Here is a 19,340-nt window from a genome sequence, read left to right as displayed (position 1 = left end):
TGACATTCTGAAAGCCATGGATCAAGGCAATCGTGCAGATGCAGCTCATCTTGACTCAGTACCACACCAGTGCTTATTAATGAAAGTGATAGTATAGGGCACCAAACGAAATTTGTTGCTGGATTGAGTATCTCTTGCTAGAGAGAACACAGTGTGTGGAGAGTCATCAACAGACGTAGACGTAACATGACATGGGACCCGGGAAATTGTGTTGGAACCCTGTTCGTGTCGTATATTAATTACCTAGCAGACATTATTAACAGTAACCTCAGATATTTGCAGTAATCTATAACAAAGTACTCTCTGAAAATAGGTGCAGAAATATCCAGTGATACCTTGATAAGATTTTTAAGTGGGTTAGAAATTAACAACTTGCTGTATTCATTCCTACATTTAAAACTGAGCACTTAAGGAAATGCAGAAAAGTAGTATTCTATGATTACAATATAATGAGTCTCAGTTGGAGCAGCCAACTCATAGAAATATATGTTTGCAACAGTGGGGATATAAAATGGATTGATGACAGGTTCAATTGTAGGTTGTAGATGGCGGACTTTGATTGATTGGCAGTTCAGTTATTTGCATTTTCCTGGATTGTAAGTGCAGCCAGTCACCAAAATGTAGAATGAGTCATTTTTACAATTAATTCATTTCCTGAGTGGAAAACTGGCAGGATGCTGATGATTTACACGATTTCAGTTGCTCATTTTTGACATACAGTGTTGTATACTTAACTATAGTCAGTCTCTCTCTTTGTGCCATAGTAAGGCCGAGTACTGGATTGAGTAATTCAAGTCTCCTTCTAGTACTGTATTTATGAATGTTACTGGTGTTTCCAGACTGTGATTGTTTGCTGACAGCTAACTTCATAAGGAAGTAAATGTACAAGACATGCTGGAAAATAATGCCTCCAAATTTTTTATGTGAACATTCTTAAAGCTTTTTAAATGAAACAAATTTTATTAACATTCTACATCTTTATTCTTCACATCTACATATTTATTTCCCAACATAGTCACCCTAGCGATGAAGGCACTTCTCGCAATGAGACCAGTTTGTTGATACTACCACTGTAGAATGATTGCCTTTGTTGATGGAACCACAACCTCACCTCAGTTTGCACTGCTTCATATTATCAAAGTGAAGTGCTTGAAGGTGTTCTTTTAAGTCAGAAACAGATGAAAATCAGATGGGACCAAGTCAGGACTGTATGGAGGATGACAGATAACAGTCAACCCATTGCATTGGATTGTTGTAGGTGTCACAGTGCTTGTGTGTGGTCTGTCATCATATGCTGAAGGAGAGGGTGCTCCATGTGTGGACAAACTTTCAAATTCAAAACTTGATTAAAGCATACTATTTCTCACACACTGCTATAGTTACCGCCATATTACAAGCTACAATTCGAAGCTCTCTTGCGGTACAGGGCTGCAAGTATGTAAACATGAAAAATAAAGATGTAGTATGTTAATAATGTTTGTTTTATTTAAAAACCTTTAAAGAGTTTTCACATAAAATATTTGGAGGCATTACTTTTTAGCAAGTCCTCATACATTCCAATTGCTGCATCTATGCATGTAATATATACTGTCAAAATATCTGTTTGTGGCCATATAATTAGTCACTGTACAGAAGCACTGTCCTTTTATATGTGCCAGTCAGTGGAGTGACATAAACTCACTCCATTATTAGCAAGCCACTTGTTTCACCTGAAGCTCTGCCTCCCTGCACTTAAATAGTGACTACAAACCCCCCCTCCCCCCCCCCCCCCCAAAAAAAAAAAAAAAGAAATTCATTAGTTACTGTTAGCACCTTTTGTGTATATTGGATAATGATTCAGTGCACTATCAAAATGACAGTCCTCTCTTTAACACTATATTGAGCCAAATGAAATGTAAGCTGAACCAAACATTAGGATGCTTCTCATCTGTGCAACCCAGAAAATACTGGTATATTTTTGTATCATAGAAATTGTTGTACTTTTAATTTAAAACAGAGCAATAACACTGGTAAAGTTTGGAAGTTATTTGTGGTATATGTGGTAACAATGTAACTACCTCTGATTACTGAGATACCATTTTTGTGCAGACTATTACCAGTATTATCCTAACAGTTCCATTGTTCCTATTTTTGTATGATCTAGTATTCATAATGAGTGCTCATGTCAAAAGGAAATTGTTAGCAAACTTTAGAATTAGGCACAATTATTTATTGTGCAAAGAATACATGTAGTGTAGAAGTTGGGAGAAAGTATGTTTAGGATGAATCAAATGTGCGATGGTGGATTGCATTGGAGATTCACTTGCAAACTGCTGTTTCATCAAGGAACTCCTACAGAGAGCCAAAAGCTTGAAATATCCTAAATTTCAATCCAGTTCTTTCCCCCCATACAAGGTAAAAGGAAACATGAGATACCTATCTCTTGACCTAAAATCCAGTTAAAGGTTTTGGAAATTGCAAGGTCCTTAAACATAGCACAAAGAGAATTCTGTGGGAGTGCTGGTTGAGGTCATATATATATATATATATATATATATATATATATATATATATATAGAAGTTGCCTCTCTATATGGTACAGTACTTCACTGGCACAAAGACTGCAAGAAGATTTTACTAAGACTCTTGTCACTCTCCACGGGCACATAATCCAAATACAGCTACAACGAATCGACAGTGCCACTGAGATACCCATCTTTTGTGACATGCCACACAATGTGAAAATGGGTTATACCGAGGGGGGGGGGGGGGCGCAACAAGTATTTCATTAAAAACAACTGACAACTGGCATCTATTGCAGAGGGAGAAAAGCTGACCTCTTATGTTCTCCTGAAGTGTAAAACTTTGCCAATGGAAGATTTCCCTTAAGGATTAAATGGTTCATTGCCTAGAAAAAGGCTGGACTGGACTGGCTAGCCACTGTATACAATTGCAGGCCTGGTGTGTTGCTCAGTGAAGGGCTATTTTAGTGTTGAATGCCAGTAAAGATCACATCATACCTGAAATAAAGAACAACGTTGATGCATTGAAGACAGATGTAGTAGTTTAAGTATAATCTCAAAATGATAGGTGCTTAATGTTTTTGTAAACAAGCTATTTAAAGACAGTATCTAAAAACTCTGTTTGGCAAGTATAAGGGAACATGCACTCAGTCCATCTGCCAAGATTAAAGTGTCACCAGTAGAGTGATTCTTTCTTCATGGCATACAATGCCACCACATTCTATCATCAAAGAGTTCAAGACGTACTGCATGTCCAGTGCTCTCGATGGTAGCAAGGACAATGTACTTGGGGAGAAGAGTAACAAAAATCCTGAAAGTGATGGAACAAGTAACAGTAGTGAAGATAACAGTGGTATCAGTGAAGACATATTAGAATGCTGGTATTTGTGAATTTATCTATGTTCCACCAACTAAACTAAGACTCCCCACTTTGTGAACAGTCTTTGTAAATTGGTAATTTGACATAATTTTTTTCCATTGAGTCCATCCCCCTCCCCCCTAAAAAGAAAGAAAGGAAAAAAAAGAGTGAGGCTAATATCAGGCCAATACAGTAATTAAGATTTGTAACTCAAGCTGTTTTGCTATCATGTTTTTGAAGTGTGTTAGATTCAACAATTGTTTAACATCAAAGAATGTCCAAGTTTCAATATTTTCTGCTTTCTAGTGTAAAATAACCATTTCAGATAACTGATTTTAAATTTTGTATGATCACTGCAAAGACATTTTGTACCAAAACATGGAACAATGGTGGCCGGGCTAAAAAAAATTAAAATGTCAATTTCTTTTTTGTTTACAAAATTGGACATTGCGAAGGAAGTTATTGACAAATGGCAATGAAATTACTCTAAAGTTGGTAATAACATAATTCCAGAAGCAAATTGCTATATATCAGCAGCAGTACACCGCATGGGAGAGCGAATGAAATGCAAAGCACATGAGGGAATGGCAGGTGGAATTAAGATTTGCAAGGAGGAGGGGAGAGAATTACAGGAGGTGAAAGGTATTTGTTGTGGGCAAGAAAAGGAAACACACCAAAAAGAGAAAAAAAAATCCACAGATTAAAGGAAACATATAATATGAAGAAGAAAAACGATGTTTGTGTTAATTGAAATCACTTAAAAGCTCTTTCAAATTTTTCTCAGCCCTAATTCTGCTTGTGTTACATATGTGCAGATGTGTTCATTTTAACCCCTAAACTTAAAACCTCGAGGTATCTCGTTTTTATTATTTTTACAGAAACTTAAAATCCTGAGTATACTCTGGTAACTTAATGAAAGGCCCTCGAAAAATAAAACCCTGTTTATGTCCATTTCATCACTGATAGTTAAGTGTTCAGCCACTAGAGAGCATCTCATACTACATTTGTAATCTAGCTGTTGTGTTTTGGTTGAGGTGATTGCCACTAGGTATTGTCTTTACTGTGTGCAGCTGTGGGTACTTGACAACAAAATGTGCACTGTCAGCTCCATCTTGTATTGTTGTTTAGCAATGCTTTCAAAACAAAGGATGGCTATAATGATCCTGAGTTTGGCATTGAATTTAGTGGCGCAGAAAGTGAAGAAGTATGTGATGTTACTTCATTAGAGGCTGAAAGAGACAGCATTTCATCAGTTTAATGACAAGTGCTTGCTGGTGGTATGAGATATATACATCCACTGTGCCCCAGCCAGCTCCCCCAAGATTAATGTTCACAGGAAACCATATGTAAATACATGATTAGACTTCATAGTTACACAGAAATGAAGACATTTTTTAAAGTTTCAGGATAATTTGATGAAGTCTAGTGCATGAGCATACCCAGCATTTTATTATTGGCAATCTTCAAAATTATGTAATTTCATTCACAATAGGGTGGTTTTGATTAATAACAAAATTTTTTAGAACATAATTTGGAAAAAAAGGTTAAGGGGATGATTGGCAATTCGTTTCTTTAGCACATTATTGAATGTTCCATTTATTTATTTCCTTTTGTCTCACCTGAACCCCAAACTTAAATGTCTCAGATTCTGATTTTGAATGGTTGATGTATTCCCCCTCTCTGTTTCATCTGAAAGCTTCCTGATAATTCTCATTTCAAATACTCAATAATATTTGTTGTTTTTATAATTATTTCTTAAACTTTCTTTACTACATAATGTTTGTGTGGCATTTAGTGATAACTTGGAGACCAAAAGCGTCTTAATACTGATTTGCCTTTCTTTTTGTCAGCTTCCATGGTTTTCCTCGGTGACAGTCAGCCACCGGGAAGGAAGGCTCTTGCAGTGTATCCAATGTTCTTGTTCTATTTCATTATATCATGGCTTGTGATTTCCCATACGACAACATAAATGTTATTTATAGATACAATTGATCATGTGATGAAGGTGCAAACATTCCAGATTGATTTGTATATTTTGTACAGCAACTGAGAAAACTGATTAAACATGCCAGACTTTTAGGCATTCAACTTGTAAATTTATTCTTCTTGTAAAAATCAATCAGTTTATTTCTGTGCTACTTGCCAAAATGATTTACCTGCAGCAAAATAGTTGCTAGTTACTCAAAAATGAATAATGTGGCAATTCAAGCAAGATCTAGTCTTTGTCTAATGGAATTTTATGCCTTTTTTGTACCTTTTAACTATAAATATTTTCCAGCTCAGTATATAGTGAAACCTTGACTTTATTACATAAGGGACTGGCCAGATATACGAGGGTTGTCCAGAAAGTAAGTTCCGATCAGTCGCTAAATAGAAACCACAGTGAAAATCAGAAACATTTTATTTGCAAGAGTTAGCTACACTTTCCAGGTACTTTTCTACATAGTCGCCACTCCGACTTGGAAATTTGGTATAATGCTCCAACAGATGTCTAACACCATTGTTATAGAAGGCAGCCACCTGTGCTTTCCAATAAATCTCTACGCTGGTCTATAGTGCGTAGCCTGTGCCCAAGTGTAGTCTTTGTATTCAACATTTCATGTGAACAGAGATGGTACTCGGGACAAGCCAATGAGGGCTGTGTTGTGGGTGATCGAACACTTCCCATTGAAAAGGTGCAGGAGCGTCTTCACTGCCCCTGCAGAGTGTGGCTGAGAATTGCCATGAAGAAGGAAGTGCGTGGCAGTTGTGTTAGGTGGGCTGCATTCATTAAGGCGAAGCCTCTCAGTGGGCCCTCCTACTTGGCGGGAGACATCATTGTTCTAGGCACCTTTACTCGCTAACAGTGCACTCACAACTGGAAAGAGTGTCTTCATGCGATCGACAGTCATACTAGAGACACAACCCAACACATCATCGGGGTTTTCACTGTGGTGTCCATTTCGACCGATCGGATCTTACTGTCTGGACAACCCTCATATTATAACAGAAGAAAGAAAAATGCTTGTTAATGTTAACTCAAGTGCAGGCCAGGAGACATGAGTGGTGGTAGCCATCTTATTCATGTTGGTACAGCAATCCTGTGTGACACAAGAAAATATACATAAGTATCAAGGTTTCACTATATTACCTCTCATTGTCATATTATATAATTTATGCTGAATATGTTAGTGCCATAAGGAACAAAATGGTAGTTTTAAGTTGATGCTTAATAAATTATTTGCTTGATTCCGATGTGGACTCAGGATGTAAAAGTGATATTTCTTGCTGTACATGTATGATAGTAATTTTAGTAACTGTTAACAATTACACTGTCTTTTAATGTTTCATTTACATTAAAAAAAAATCACATACGACTACTGCATGTATATACATTCACATATCACTTTTATTTCATAAATAAACTGATCACAAACATATTCAATTATGCAAATTTTTTACTGCTTCCTGAGCCCTTTCCAATGAAGATAAAAGATTCTTCAGTTCATTTCTGTCCATTTCAACATTCACAGTACTACTGCTCATTTTACCTTGAGAAAGGTAGAAATCCATTTGCAGCAGGGGTTCTCTTAAGGATGACATCTTGCTGCTGCCCATGACCCACTGGAAAAATAAAATATTCAGTATTACCGACGACATTCTCCAACAACTGCAAATTATTACTTGTATTTAATAAATACATTGCAAAACACACAATCAGTAATAAGTGAACTTTGATACTGAATTTAAAAATGAATAAGATATTTACTTTTCTCTTTGTGCACAAATTAAAAATATAATTAATTTACTTGCTGCAAGTCACACAGAAAAATGACCCGAGTGCATCTCATTTAAGACATAGTCTAATCAACATTATGGTTATAGACGTCCCTGCTCCTCCAATATCCATAATTGAAGACGTCTAGATTGTTCTATTAACAAACAAGACATAGTTAATAAATCAGGAATACTTAAGATTGGTGACAATAAATCAATGTTGAAACCTCTGTCATCAGAAGTTAGTACCAGGAACAGTTACTTCTGAATGCATGGTGCAGTATCAGCAGTGCTGACTTTTTACATAACTTTGCAAGTGATTGACACATTTATGGTTCCCGACGTGTAGTTATCTATCTATTTATATAGTAGGGAAGTTCTTCTTAATGTAAATAATTTAGGAATAAACTAGACTACTCACCAAAACACACACACACACAAGCGCACACGTGCGTGTGCACCTATGTCTGTGCTCATACACGATACTGGCTGGTACTAAAATGTAGACTTTCACGGCCGGAAATATCATGTCCATTATAATTATCCGGGCTGTTATGCCGTGGTCGGTTGATGAATTCTGTGTCGATTACCAACTGGCTACCAGTGGGTGTGTTGGACCTTCCCTCGAGCTATGGGCCCCCTTGAAGATGTCTCCCGCAGTCGGAGACGAAACGTTGGTAATCGACACAGAATTCATCAACCGACCACGGCATAACAGCCTGGATAATTATAATCGACGTGATACTGGCTGGACACACATTCAACTGTATGTCCAGCTGACACCATGTAGGGACACAAGCACATATGTACGTATTCTAGCTCAAGAATGGATTTATTTCTTAAATCCAGGAATTTTTTCTTCTCCTTTGTGTGTGCTGGTCGACAACTGAACACTTCCACTACTCAATATGTGACCTCTTTACTCCTAAATTATCTATCTCTCTGTCTCTGTCTATCTTGGAATAAGAGTGCTCTCTCACTGACATCTCTCCAGCCCTTTTCCTTCACCCCTCTTCCTTCCACTTCGACTTTTCTGCCTGAAGGAACCACTGGATCTGAAAGCTTGTCTGATTATAACCTCCTTTTATGTGTATGTTCTGCTGCCACTTGTGAGCAGATTATTTGGTCATTATTATATGGGCTATTTAAAACTGAAATTCAAACTTTCCTGTTCAGAATGTTTATGACTGTTACAGATCTGTTTCTTCTAATGAGTCTCCTGACTTCTTTTTGTATAGAAGAACTAAAAAATTCTTCTGTGTATCAACAACTATTTGTCTTCTCAGTTCAAAATTGTCACAGAGTCTGCTGCTGAACGTATACAATACCACCCCAATCCTCCCAATTGCAAAGTGACATTTGTCAACCCACCACTGACTAGAAATTTAGGAGTGTACCAGCAGCACATTACGTGATTCCTGTGATAAGATCTACCATATTCTGGATGCTCTCTTAGATTACAAGCCATGCCAACTGGCTACAGTTGGTGGTTGTCCATTCTGTTGTGGATACGACGTGGGAAGAGATCACTGGAATGTGAACTGCCCAATGAGCAAAAATTTTCAGATCTTCATTGCGTTACTGATCTATTTTTTTATGTTGTATCTGCCATAGCAGACAGCACTGACAATTCCAGGCAGGAGTTCAGTGCCTCTTGGATTTCCTTTTCAAAAGCCATATTTACAAATTTTTACTCACTACTGGATGTGAGTGCACTGTTTTTGTTGTTATTGTTGTTGTTGTTGTTGAGTTCAAGGACTGAAATGCTAGTCTATTCTGTGGAAGGTTCTTCATCTCTATATAAATTCTGCAGCCTTTATCCATTTGCACCGGCATACTGCATTCAACCCTTGGTCGCCGTCTACAATTCCCCCCCCCCCCCCCCCTCCTCCTTCCTTCCCTTGCCAAATTGACAATTTCTTGATGGCTCAGGAAGTGTTCTGTCAAGTGACCCCTTATTGAAGACAAGTTGTGCCACAAAGTTCATCTTTTCCGAATTCAGTTCTGTTCAATCTCATTTGTTATTTGATCAAACCATCTAATTTTCAACATTCTTCTATAGCATCATATTTCAAAAGCTTCTAATCTGCATTGCCTGTCATGCATGTATCATTGCCACACAAGGCTACATTCCAAATACCTCCAGTAAAAACTTCCTAACATTTAAAATTAACAAACTCCTCTTTTTTAGAAAAGCTTTTCTTGATACTGCCATCTACATTTTACATCATCAGGTATTTTGCTACTCAAATTCAGTTGCTTCTCTTTTCTTCAAAGGTATTGTTAATCTTCCTGTACTCAGCATGCTATCTTTCCCCTAGTTAAGTGCGCTTCTACAGCCTCATATGTGTCATCTAGCCATTCGTGCTTAACCATTTTGCATTTTCTGCCAACCTCATTTTTTAGATATATGAAGATGGTATCTGTTCTTTCGGACATGTCCAGAAGAACAGATACCATCTTCATATGTTGTTGTTGTTGTTGTTGTTGTTGTTGTTGTCGTCGTTGTGGTCTTCAGTCCTGAAACTGGTTTGATGCAGCTCTTCATGCTATTCTACCCTGTGCAAGCTTCTTCATCTCCCAGTACATACTGCAGCCTACATCCTTCTGAATGTGCTTAGTGAATTCATCTCTTGGTCTCCCTCTACGATTTTTACCCTCCGCGCTGCCCTCCAATACTAAATTGGTGATCCCTTGATGCCTCAGAACATGTCCTACCAATCGATCCCTTCTTCTAGTCAAGTTGTGCCACAAACTCCTCTTCCCCCAATCCTATTCAGTACCTCCTCCAATCTTCAGCATTCTTCTGTAGCACCACATTTTGAAAGCTTCTATTCTCTTCTTGTCTAAACTATTTATCGTCCACATTTCACTTCCATACATAGCTACACTCCATACAAATACTTTCAGACGCTTAAATCTATACTCTATGTTAACAAATTTATCTTCTTCGGAAACGCTTTCTTTGCCATTGCCAATCTACATTTTATATGCACTCTACTTCGACCATCATCAGTTATTTTGCTCCCCAAATAGCAAAACTCATTTATTACTTTAAGCGTCATTTCCTAATCTAATTCCCTTAGCATCACCAGATTTAATTCGACTATATTCCATTATCCTCGTTTTGCTTTTGTTGATGTTCACCTTATATCCTCCTCTCAACACACTGTCCATTCCGTTCAGCTGCTCTTCCAGGTCCTTTGCTGTCTCTGACAGAATTACAATGTCATTGGCAAACCTCAAAGTTTTTATTTCTTCTCCATAGATTTTAATTCCTACTCCGAACTTTTCTTTTGTTTCCTTTACTGCTTGCTCAATACACAGATTGAATAACATCGGGGATAGGCTACAACCGTCTCACTCCTTTTCCAACCACTGCTTCCCTTTCATGTCCCTCGACTCTTATAACTGCCGTCTGGTTTCTGTACAAATTGTAAATAGCCTTTTGCACCCTGTATGTTACCCCCGCCACCTTCAGGATTTTAAAAGAGTGTATTCCAGTCAACATTGTCAAAAGCTTTCTCCAAGTCTACAAATTCTATAAACGTAGGTTTTGCCTTTCCTTAATCTATTTTCTAAGATAAGTCGTACGGTCAGTATTGCCTCATGTGTTCCAACATTTCTGCGGAATCCAAACTATATTCCCGAGGTTGGCTTCTACCAGTTCTTCCACTTCCATTCATCTGTAAAGAATTCTTGTTAGTAGTTTGCAGCCGTGGCTTACTAAACTGATAGTTCAGTAATTTTCACATCTGTCAACACCTGGTTTGTTTCGGATTGGAATTATTATATTCTTCTTGAAGTCTGAGGGTATTTCGCCTGTCTCATCTTGTGCACCAGATGATAGAGCTTTGTCAGGGCTGGCTCTCCCAAGGCTATCAGTAGTTCTACTAACACCAAATGTTAGCTATTATTAAATTATGCTCTGTGCAAAATTCCAAAATGTGGCTTCCTGCTTATTCCTTTCCCCCTGGTCCATTTGTAATATTTTTCCTTCTAATTTTCCTTTTCCTACTGAATCCTAGTCACTCATTACAATTAAATTTTCATCTCCTTTAACCATCTGAATAATTTACTTTATCTCATCACCCATTCCTTCTACCTCATCCTCATTTTCAAAGCTAGTTGGCATCTAAACTTGTACTACTCTGGTGGGTGTTGGCTTTTTGTCTATCTTACCTACAATAATGTATCCAAAAACAAAGATGATGTGACTTACCAAATGAAAGTGCTGGCAGGTCGACAGACACACAAACATACACACAAAATTCAAGCTTTCGCAACAAACTGTTGCCTCATCAGGAAAGAGGGAAGGAGAGGGAAAGACGAAAGGATGTGGGTTTTAAGGGAGAGGGTAAGGAGTCATTCCAATCCCGGGACCGGAAAGACTTACCTTAGGGGGAAAAAAGGACGGGTATACACTCGCTCGCACACACACACATATCCATCCACTCATATACAGACACAAGCAGACATATTTGAAATATGTCTGCTTGTGTCTGTATATGAGTGGATGGATATGTGTGTGTGTGCGAGCGAGTGTATACCCGTCCTTTTTTCCCCCTAAGGTAAGTCTTTCCACTCCCGGGAGTGGAATGACTCCTTACCCTCTCCCTTAAAACCCACATCCTTTCGTCTTTCCCTCTCCTTCCCTCTTTCCTGATGAGGCAACAGTTTGTTGCGAAAGCTTGAATTTTGTGTGTATGTTTGTGTGTGTGTCGACCTGCCAGCACTTTCATTTGGTAAGTCACATCATCTTTGTTTTTGGATATATTTTTCCTACGTGGAATGTTTCCCTCTATTATAATTACCTGCAATAATGCATTCACTAGGCTGTTCATAGTAGCTGCCTGCATTTTTATTTTCTTATTCATTATTAGGCATACTTCTGCTTTACCCCTTTATGATTTTGTGTTGATACCTGAGCTGAGCTGAGTTGAGTTGAGCTGAGCTGACCTGACATGACCTTTTTACAGGTTGAGTAACAGCTCAGCAAAACCTCCATAAGACTGCACGTTAATGGGTATTTAATTTCAGCACTTAATTGCAATCTTATACATTGCTCTCATAATGAAACTGAAAGCTTTTTAAATGAAGGCACAATTTTTCCACATACACAGTATATATTTAGATCTCCTTTTCAGGCAACGAACAGTCTAAATAAATAGGATCTACCGTATTTACTTGAATCTAAGCCGCACCTGAAAAATGAGACTCGAAATATAGGATAAAAAAATTTCCTGATTCTAAGCCACACCTGAAATTTGAGATTCGAAATTCAAGGGGAGAGAGAAGTTTTAGACTGCAGCTCCAAATCTAAACAAAGTTGGTCCATTGTAACATGAGACACAATTTAGATCAAATGGATGAAGATACAGCTGCAGTAGTTTGGTTCAAGTAGTAAGCTTAGCAGTTAAGCTTTACTAGATAGTCATTGCTATGCGTCAGGCGCTCCATCTGTATTTATACGGGTACCCTTCCTTTTTCACGTGCTTCATCTGGTTTGAATCGATCGCTTATTTTGCTTTGATCTGATAAGTGCCATTCTCTTTGTTATAGGTGTTTATGTCACTCTAAGCTGAAAATTCATTATTGTACTGTGTCATGCATTGTTTGTTGCATTCTGATAATAAGTGTTTGACTTGTCGCCACTCGCAGCATGGCTTGCTTTTGTGCACACTACTGCCGCTCTCAATTAAAAAAACAAAAGAATTGTCTTATTCATTTAAAATCACTTCTGCTACTTCAACATTCAAGTAATTTTTCTCTCTGCAGTCACCATCGCCTGACGTTGCTCTCATCAATCCCGTATCGCAGACCTGCAGCACGATTAGAGCTTTGTCCCGCAAAAAGAAATAACTCCCCTCTTGAATTTGGCACTATAATGAAAGTGCTTCATTATGGTTTACTAACACCAACAAGCACTTCACAAAATTCCACGAAGCAATAGGTGTCGCTACGTGAAATCTTAATGAGCCCCAGCATATCAACTCGTGCAACATTCCAAAAGCCTTGTGCATTGTTGGTATTTTTGTGTAAAGAAATTTATTTTTGTTGCTACATTCGAAGATGAACAGTACGGAATTTCTATTTACTTCATTGGATAATGTATGAAAATGCAGTGATCGAAACTCGGAGAGGAGAAAAAAAGCTCGTCTTCTACTTTCTTTTTTAATTTATTTACTGATGCAGAGGTTTTGGCACCAGTATTTATCTTTGTGTCTGCAAAGCATGCCTGTGTAGCACTACATATATTCGACAGCAAAAGTTAGTTGTGGCAGCACCTACCAACATTTTTCAGAACTTCTGCTTACTTTACACTCGATTCTAACTGCAGGCGGTTTTTTGGATTACAAAAACTGGAAAAAAAAGTGTGGCTTAGATTCGAGTAAATACAGTATATGAAAAAATGCCATCTTGACTCTGACTGTGGTGCCTACTATGAAGATGATAGTGTTTTATTTGTACTGTCTTCAGAATGCAGGTGCTGAATCCAAAACCTGCATTCTCTGCAACCCATGGTGTTGTATGTGTAACAGTGATTGCTGCAAGTCAACTCCCAGCTCAAGTATCCCATCTTCACCATATAAAAAGCAGCCAGTAATGGATGAGATTCCAGAGGATTACAGCTTCCTTCACCGGAATGTGTAGTATAAAGTCTACTGCAGGTGTGATGAAAATGATCCTCCTCCCCGCCGCCCTCCCCTGGCAAACCCAACCCTGCTACAAGCATTATTATAGTTAAGATGATTTTCTGATCTAAAGATTAACATCAAATGACCATTTTATTAGTCACAAATAGAATTTTTCTTTGCAAAAAATTATCACAATATCAGTATAAGTCTCATTTATAACACTGAATAATCTTAATAAACATAACATTCTCATCTGACCTACAAAATACAAACACTGAATTTACCAAAACTAGTCTCGCGATAGTAGTGCGACAAATACATCTTCTAACTTTTATGGAACTATTAACACTGATACAATACTGTCACTACTAGCTATTTTCTTCAATATCATCCTTACCCTCATCTCACATTTTATCCTGTTCGGTTAGTTAAATCTGCTAACTGTTTCTTTAACTAAAAGTTGTCATGCTATCAATGTTTCAGTTTGATTCTCTTCTTGCAACCTCCTGCAAAATTTTAGTGCCCATTCTGCTGTGCCAAAAGTACTTATCGCCATTATTAATGCTGATAAGACATAAAGTAAGGTGTTTACAGAAGTTTAATCACTAAATAGAGTGCATTCAGTCTAAACTTCTTAATGAGCTGCGCAAAAGTAACATGTCTCCAAAGCACCGTGCATCCTACAATGAGGTAAATATGAAACTTTTTAATCAAAAGTCATCTTAACGAGTTTATGATTTAAACATTCATTTTCAGGTGGATTTCAGAAATTTGAGACCTCACCTTGTAATCATAGCTATATCACACCCTTGAAATCACATTTTCCATTTCTTACGTGAACTGTAGCATCTATTGAGAATTCTGATGTAGCGTTTGGTGCCCAAGAAGAATGATGCTTATTACCTTATTATTTAATTAACTGCACAGCTACATCTTCAGTGCACATGTATCTAAAATTCTGGAAAGCTATATTTGTACCATATGTTATGATTGCGTGTATCAGGAACATAATATGTTGCACCACAAAATGAGGCCCTTCAAAACTGGTTATGTTGACTTTTGCACATTTTCAACAAGATAATAGAAAATGTAACTAATAATAGGGACCTTTAGTTTCCAGTCAAAATCCTTCAGTACTGGGCCTGATATGGAAGCTAAATCTGCGATTAAAGTTCTCTTGATATCCTTCCTGTGTATGTCTAAGCAATCTAGAAGACACTTCCGATGGGACGCATCCAACTCTGGTGCATTTGCAAGTACCTGAAATATACAGTCACATTACTCTAAACCCAGTAACTGAAGAAACAGATAATACATAGAACAATGATTGGACATAATATTTAATCATTATCTGCAAGCACTTTAATTTTCCTTTTCTAGATCACAAGCAGAAATGTGAATTAATGTTACTGACTACTAGTTCTCAATCTCTACTGCAAAAATTAATGAAAAATGCTGGTGTAAAATTGCAATCTTCAAATAAAAATTGTATCAGTTGCTGATGAATGCTCTACAGAGCATGACACAGAGGCACCCTCGCAGACAGAGGCTCCCCTCGTCATTTGGGGAATACACTCTGATGATGTTCTGGCTGCAACATATTGGTTTTGGCTTTATAATTTAGAGAGTGCACTTTCCAGAATAAACAATGTCACGTAATGAAGCTGAACACATGACAAATGGCAACAGGTTTGTGACAGTGTAAGCACAGAACATCCGAGAGGTACTGCAAATGGATTGTGGAGATTATGGGCGCTCAATGTCGAGGTTATCTGAGCGCAAATGAATTGAATGGGCAGGGCATGGACTGTATCCTCAATATCTACATGGAATGACCATCAGTGTTTTGTAACTGTTGAAGTTCAAGATCTGCTGAGCAGGTGGTTTTCTGATAATGTCTTGTGCTCTCTCAAAGTGGAAATTAGAAGGCATTGACCTGTTAAAATCATTTTCTTTACTCAACATGTCTAGGAATGAACTAAAAAAAGTTTATAAGCAATACCAACAACAGTTAAAGAGAGGCAGGTCGGAGAGATGTTAAAAGACCAGAGGAGGCGAGTTATAGCGTAGATGCCGATGATGAGGAAGATGTGTGTCTCGAAGGAGTGAATGCAGCAAGAGTAGTGCTAAAATCAGCTAACAGAAGAAGCAAAGGTTGTATGTATGTGTTGCAGTATGACAAAGTGACAGTAGCTACAAATACTTCTGTGAATTAAAGTGTAACAAATATTATGGAAATATTGTGAGAGCCAGTGAATTATTGTATATCCTACAGTCTCTGCAACAGTAGCATGTGTAATTGTAATTTAGTTTAGCAATAACACATTAATAACTATTAATAAAGTAATATGCAACTATTCAGATGGAAGGAAGATTAAATTTTGACATCCCATTACGGTCTTTAAGAGACAGAGCACCAGCTCAGATTGGGGAAGAATGGAGTAGGGAATCATCCTAGGATTCACCATAAATGATTTACAGAAATTGAGGGAAATGTAAATTTGGATGGCCACATGGGTATTATAATAGTCGCCCGTCCCAATTAAAAGTCCAGTGTATTACTACAGTGCCACCTCACTCAGCTATAGTATGTTTAATCTTCATAGACTGGCGAGGACTCAAGATTTTTCCAAATTGCACAGTATTTGTAGAGTTAATTATAATATAATGTTAAGTGAAACATAGAAAAGTATTATGCAAATGGGATTATGTATATATGGAACTGCTGTGGCTCAAGACATACTGAACCCCACACACACTAATCAAAGAGCTATTCACGCTGCATGCTCCAAATAGTGTAATTTATGGGCAACACCTGTAGAAAATGTAAATGTAACTATATGTTTAGAAGATTTTTCTATTATAAGCAGTCAAACTCAAGACATACTGATGTAACTACAAACCAAAAGGCATAAACCAAATTCCATACAGATATAGATTCTAACCGAAGCTTATCACTTTACATTTTTGTTGTATTAATTAAATTTATTCCAAATTAACTAAGACTGGCATTTTTGAACACACTTATTCTTAAAGTATCAATTAAAGAAAAAACATTATGCAGAGGATAATGCCTGTATCAAGCATATTGTAGGACCTGCTTCAGACAAGCAGAAAGCCAGGTTTTTACAAATCAATAAATAAATAAAATATGACAAGATAGGATACACATTGACAGCGAGCTATTGCTTTCAGACACCACTACTAAAGGCATCGGACACTACTACTAAAGGCCAGAGGAATCTATTGTATTGCATTTGTGCTAAAAGATTTCATAGAATTATCATCATTAGGCATGAATACAATAGGGAGAGTAAATTTTCTGCATAGTGAGTATAAAAATTAAAGATATTTTATGGTAATTCTGCTCTACCTTACATTATTCCTGATCAGTTTTACAAATAAATACGCAACTGATTTTAGCTGCATTATTCTAGCAAAGCATACCTTAAAAACAAAAGAAAGTGAATGTATGTAAATATAAGATGATTTTCATCCATGAGAACACGGTGTGAGGTACAGTTTCTGTCACCCTGTGGTTCTATTACATGAATAATGAAAATAAGGATATCATCATCATCCTCCTCCTCCTCCTCCTCCTCCTCCTCCTCACCACGACCACCATCATCCTCATTGTCAGCAAACTGACATCCACTGGATGACTGCTTCAGACGTTTCATTTATGGTATTCAGACAGGTTTGCCAGGATCTTTTTCAAACATGACACTTTTAAACTAAACAAAATTGGGATTTTTAACACTTGCCCTTAATGTCAGTTTCACATCAGTGAGACACACTAAGCTGAGAGACAAACGAAACGGTGAGCGTTATAGCTAATCATCTTTACTTTTGTAAGTCTTACACTGCTTGTCATTAAAATTAGTTTCCAATTTCACTTTCTGCTTCTTTTTTGGCACTGATACTTCATCAGTTTTGCTGACTGTGAATCTGGTTGTAAAAATGCTTTACCGTCAGTAGCAATAACCATCTGTTATGATCAGTTTATGAGTCACTACTGAGTTTGATGTAAGGTAGAAGACTGCATGCCCTGCCCCCCACATTCACCATCACTGTGTAGGCAGCTGCTTCAGCAGGCAGAAGTCAGTGATAAAAATTGATTGAATGATGTTCGCAATTGTCCTATGTATTGATACTTTAAATACAAAATTGTAACTGCAAGAATTACGTAGGCTTATCACAAGGAAAGGAAACACTTGAAATAGAGTGAAGTACAACACACAGTAACAAAGGAAACAACAATGGTTACCTAACACAGTGCTGTCACAATAAGTAACATTGGCTGGAGCCAAAAACAAATGACTGTCTTCTACTGATTGAGGCTTTTTGTCCTAAATTGGCATTTGATCACTGTGGTCTAAGGAGCCGATTGGCCAAATTAAAACTGAGATTCTTAATAGCAGCTGAGTGCAAATCTTTCAGGACAAAGGGCAATATTTTTAAGTTCAGTTACATTTACAAAAATGCCTCCTAACTTGTATAATGAACAGACTATATTGTATGAAATATAATCCATCCTGATGTAATCATGAATTTTATGTATCCCGACAATGTTTAATCGTGAGTAACATTTTTAACAGAAAAATCAGGACAATTCTGCCCAGATCAGGGTACGTGGCAATCCTGTCTTCAGCTACCCATTCTATTATGTCAGCCTCATGGCCTTCTCTATCTCCCCACCTCCCCGAGCAACCATCACGTTCTGAATGGTTTTCGTGATATGGTCCATCATATCACACTGCCATAAATCAGCTGGTACGACACACTGACTTAATTTTTAATGTCACTCACCTTGCAATCTTCATTTCGAATACTGTCTAAAGCATTCAAAACTATTTACTCTTCAGTCTATTTCTTTTGTTGTCCACCCTTCAGTTGCCCTACATACAAAAACCAGTTGTATGACTACTACTTAATTTGTACTATTTTCTTTTTATAACATGTCGACTATATATTATTTAAGTCTCATTATAATTGATTTTGAGCCTAATTTTAAAAATTAATAGAGCATGTTCCTCCATTGATTACTGAAGACAAAAAGTACAATGTCATCAACAAAATTAAAGTGGCTGATATATTTAACTCTTAATAGGGATACTGTGAACTAAATACTGAGAGAAGTTCTGTAACTGAGTTTCTGCAGAGAAAACAAATAAACAAAACTGATTGTATAAAGCCAATAACAATCTTAACAGGGTATTGCCATATTGCTCTATCAAACATGTTCACTTGTAGAAATACTGGCAATTTCGAAATTTGCAGCTGAACACTCATCTATGCCCTTCATCCCTCATCCACAAGAAGGCCTTCCTTTTCTTCTCCTGCTATTACCACACAAATCTTTGATCTTACATATAATGTAGCTCATCTTATAGCAAAACTAAGTCATCCATGTTATTTCAGAGGGGGTACAGATAATTTTTTGTTATTTGAAATCCAGGAAGAAGGTTTGCAGGCTTCCGTTCCCGTGTCATTAATAGAACCACAAGAATATTTACCTAGTTCAAAGGAAATTGGAAACGGTACTTAATTTTTTTCTGCAAGAAGTCTCATTCTGCATTTGCACAA

The 19,340-nt window shown here is 37.3% G+C and overlaps 2 protein-coding genes across 4 annotated transcripts in view; one reads left to right on the top strand and one right to left on the bottom strand.

The window, feature by feature from the left end:
* LOC126194845 (protein YIPF6) overlaps positions 1-6,779 on the top strand; it is an 83,329-nt gene extending 76,550 nt beyond the window's left edge. The window contains exon 8 of one of the 2 annotated variants that reach the window (XR_007538511.1): positions 5,211-5,348. Coding sequence is in view for 1 of the 2 variants with exons in the window: in XM_049933185.1 (XP_049789142.1) it covers positions 5,211-5,329 (119 nt within the window). In the remaining variant the exon portion in view is untranslated. Of the gene's footprint in view, positions 1-5,210 lie in introns of both variants that reach the window. The other variant, XM_049933185.1, reaches the window with a different exon arrangement.
* The window catches only part of LOC126194846 (COMM domain-containing protein 8-like), an 86,917-nt gene continuing 74,307 nt past the window's right edge, over positions 6,731-19,340 (bottom strand). For both annotated transcript variants that reach the window (XM_049933187.1, XM_049933186.1), the window contains exons 3-4: positions 14,862-15,014; positions 6,731-6,963 (exon numbers count right to left, since the gene is read on the bottom strand). In XM_049933187.1, coding sequence (XP_049789144.1) covers positions 6,781-6,963; positions 14,862-15,014 — 336 coding nt within the window. In that variant the 3' untranslated portion in view covers positions 6,731-6,780. The remainder of the gene's footprint in view (positions 6,964-14,861; positions 15,015-19,340) is intronic.

This window comes from Schistocerca nitens, chromosome 7 (genome assembly GCF_023898315.1).
Source record: "Schistocerca nitens isolate TAMUIC-IGC-003100 chromosome 7, iqSchNite1.1, whole genome shotgun sequence".
Taxonomy (NCBI): domain Eukaryota; kingdom Metazoa; phylum Arthropoda; class Insecta; order Orthoptera; family Acrididae; genus Schistocerca; species Schistocerca nitens.
The sequence above is the reverse complement of the archived record's forward strand: the minus strand, read 5'-3'. Positions and strand labels throughout refer to the sequence as shown.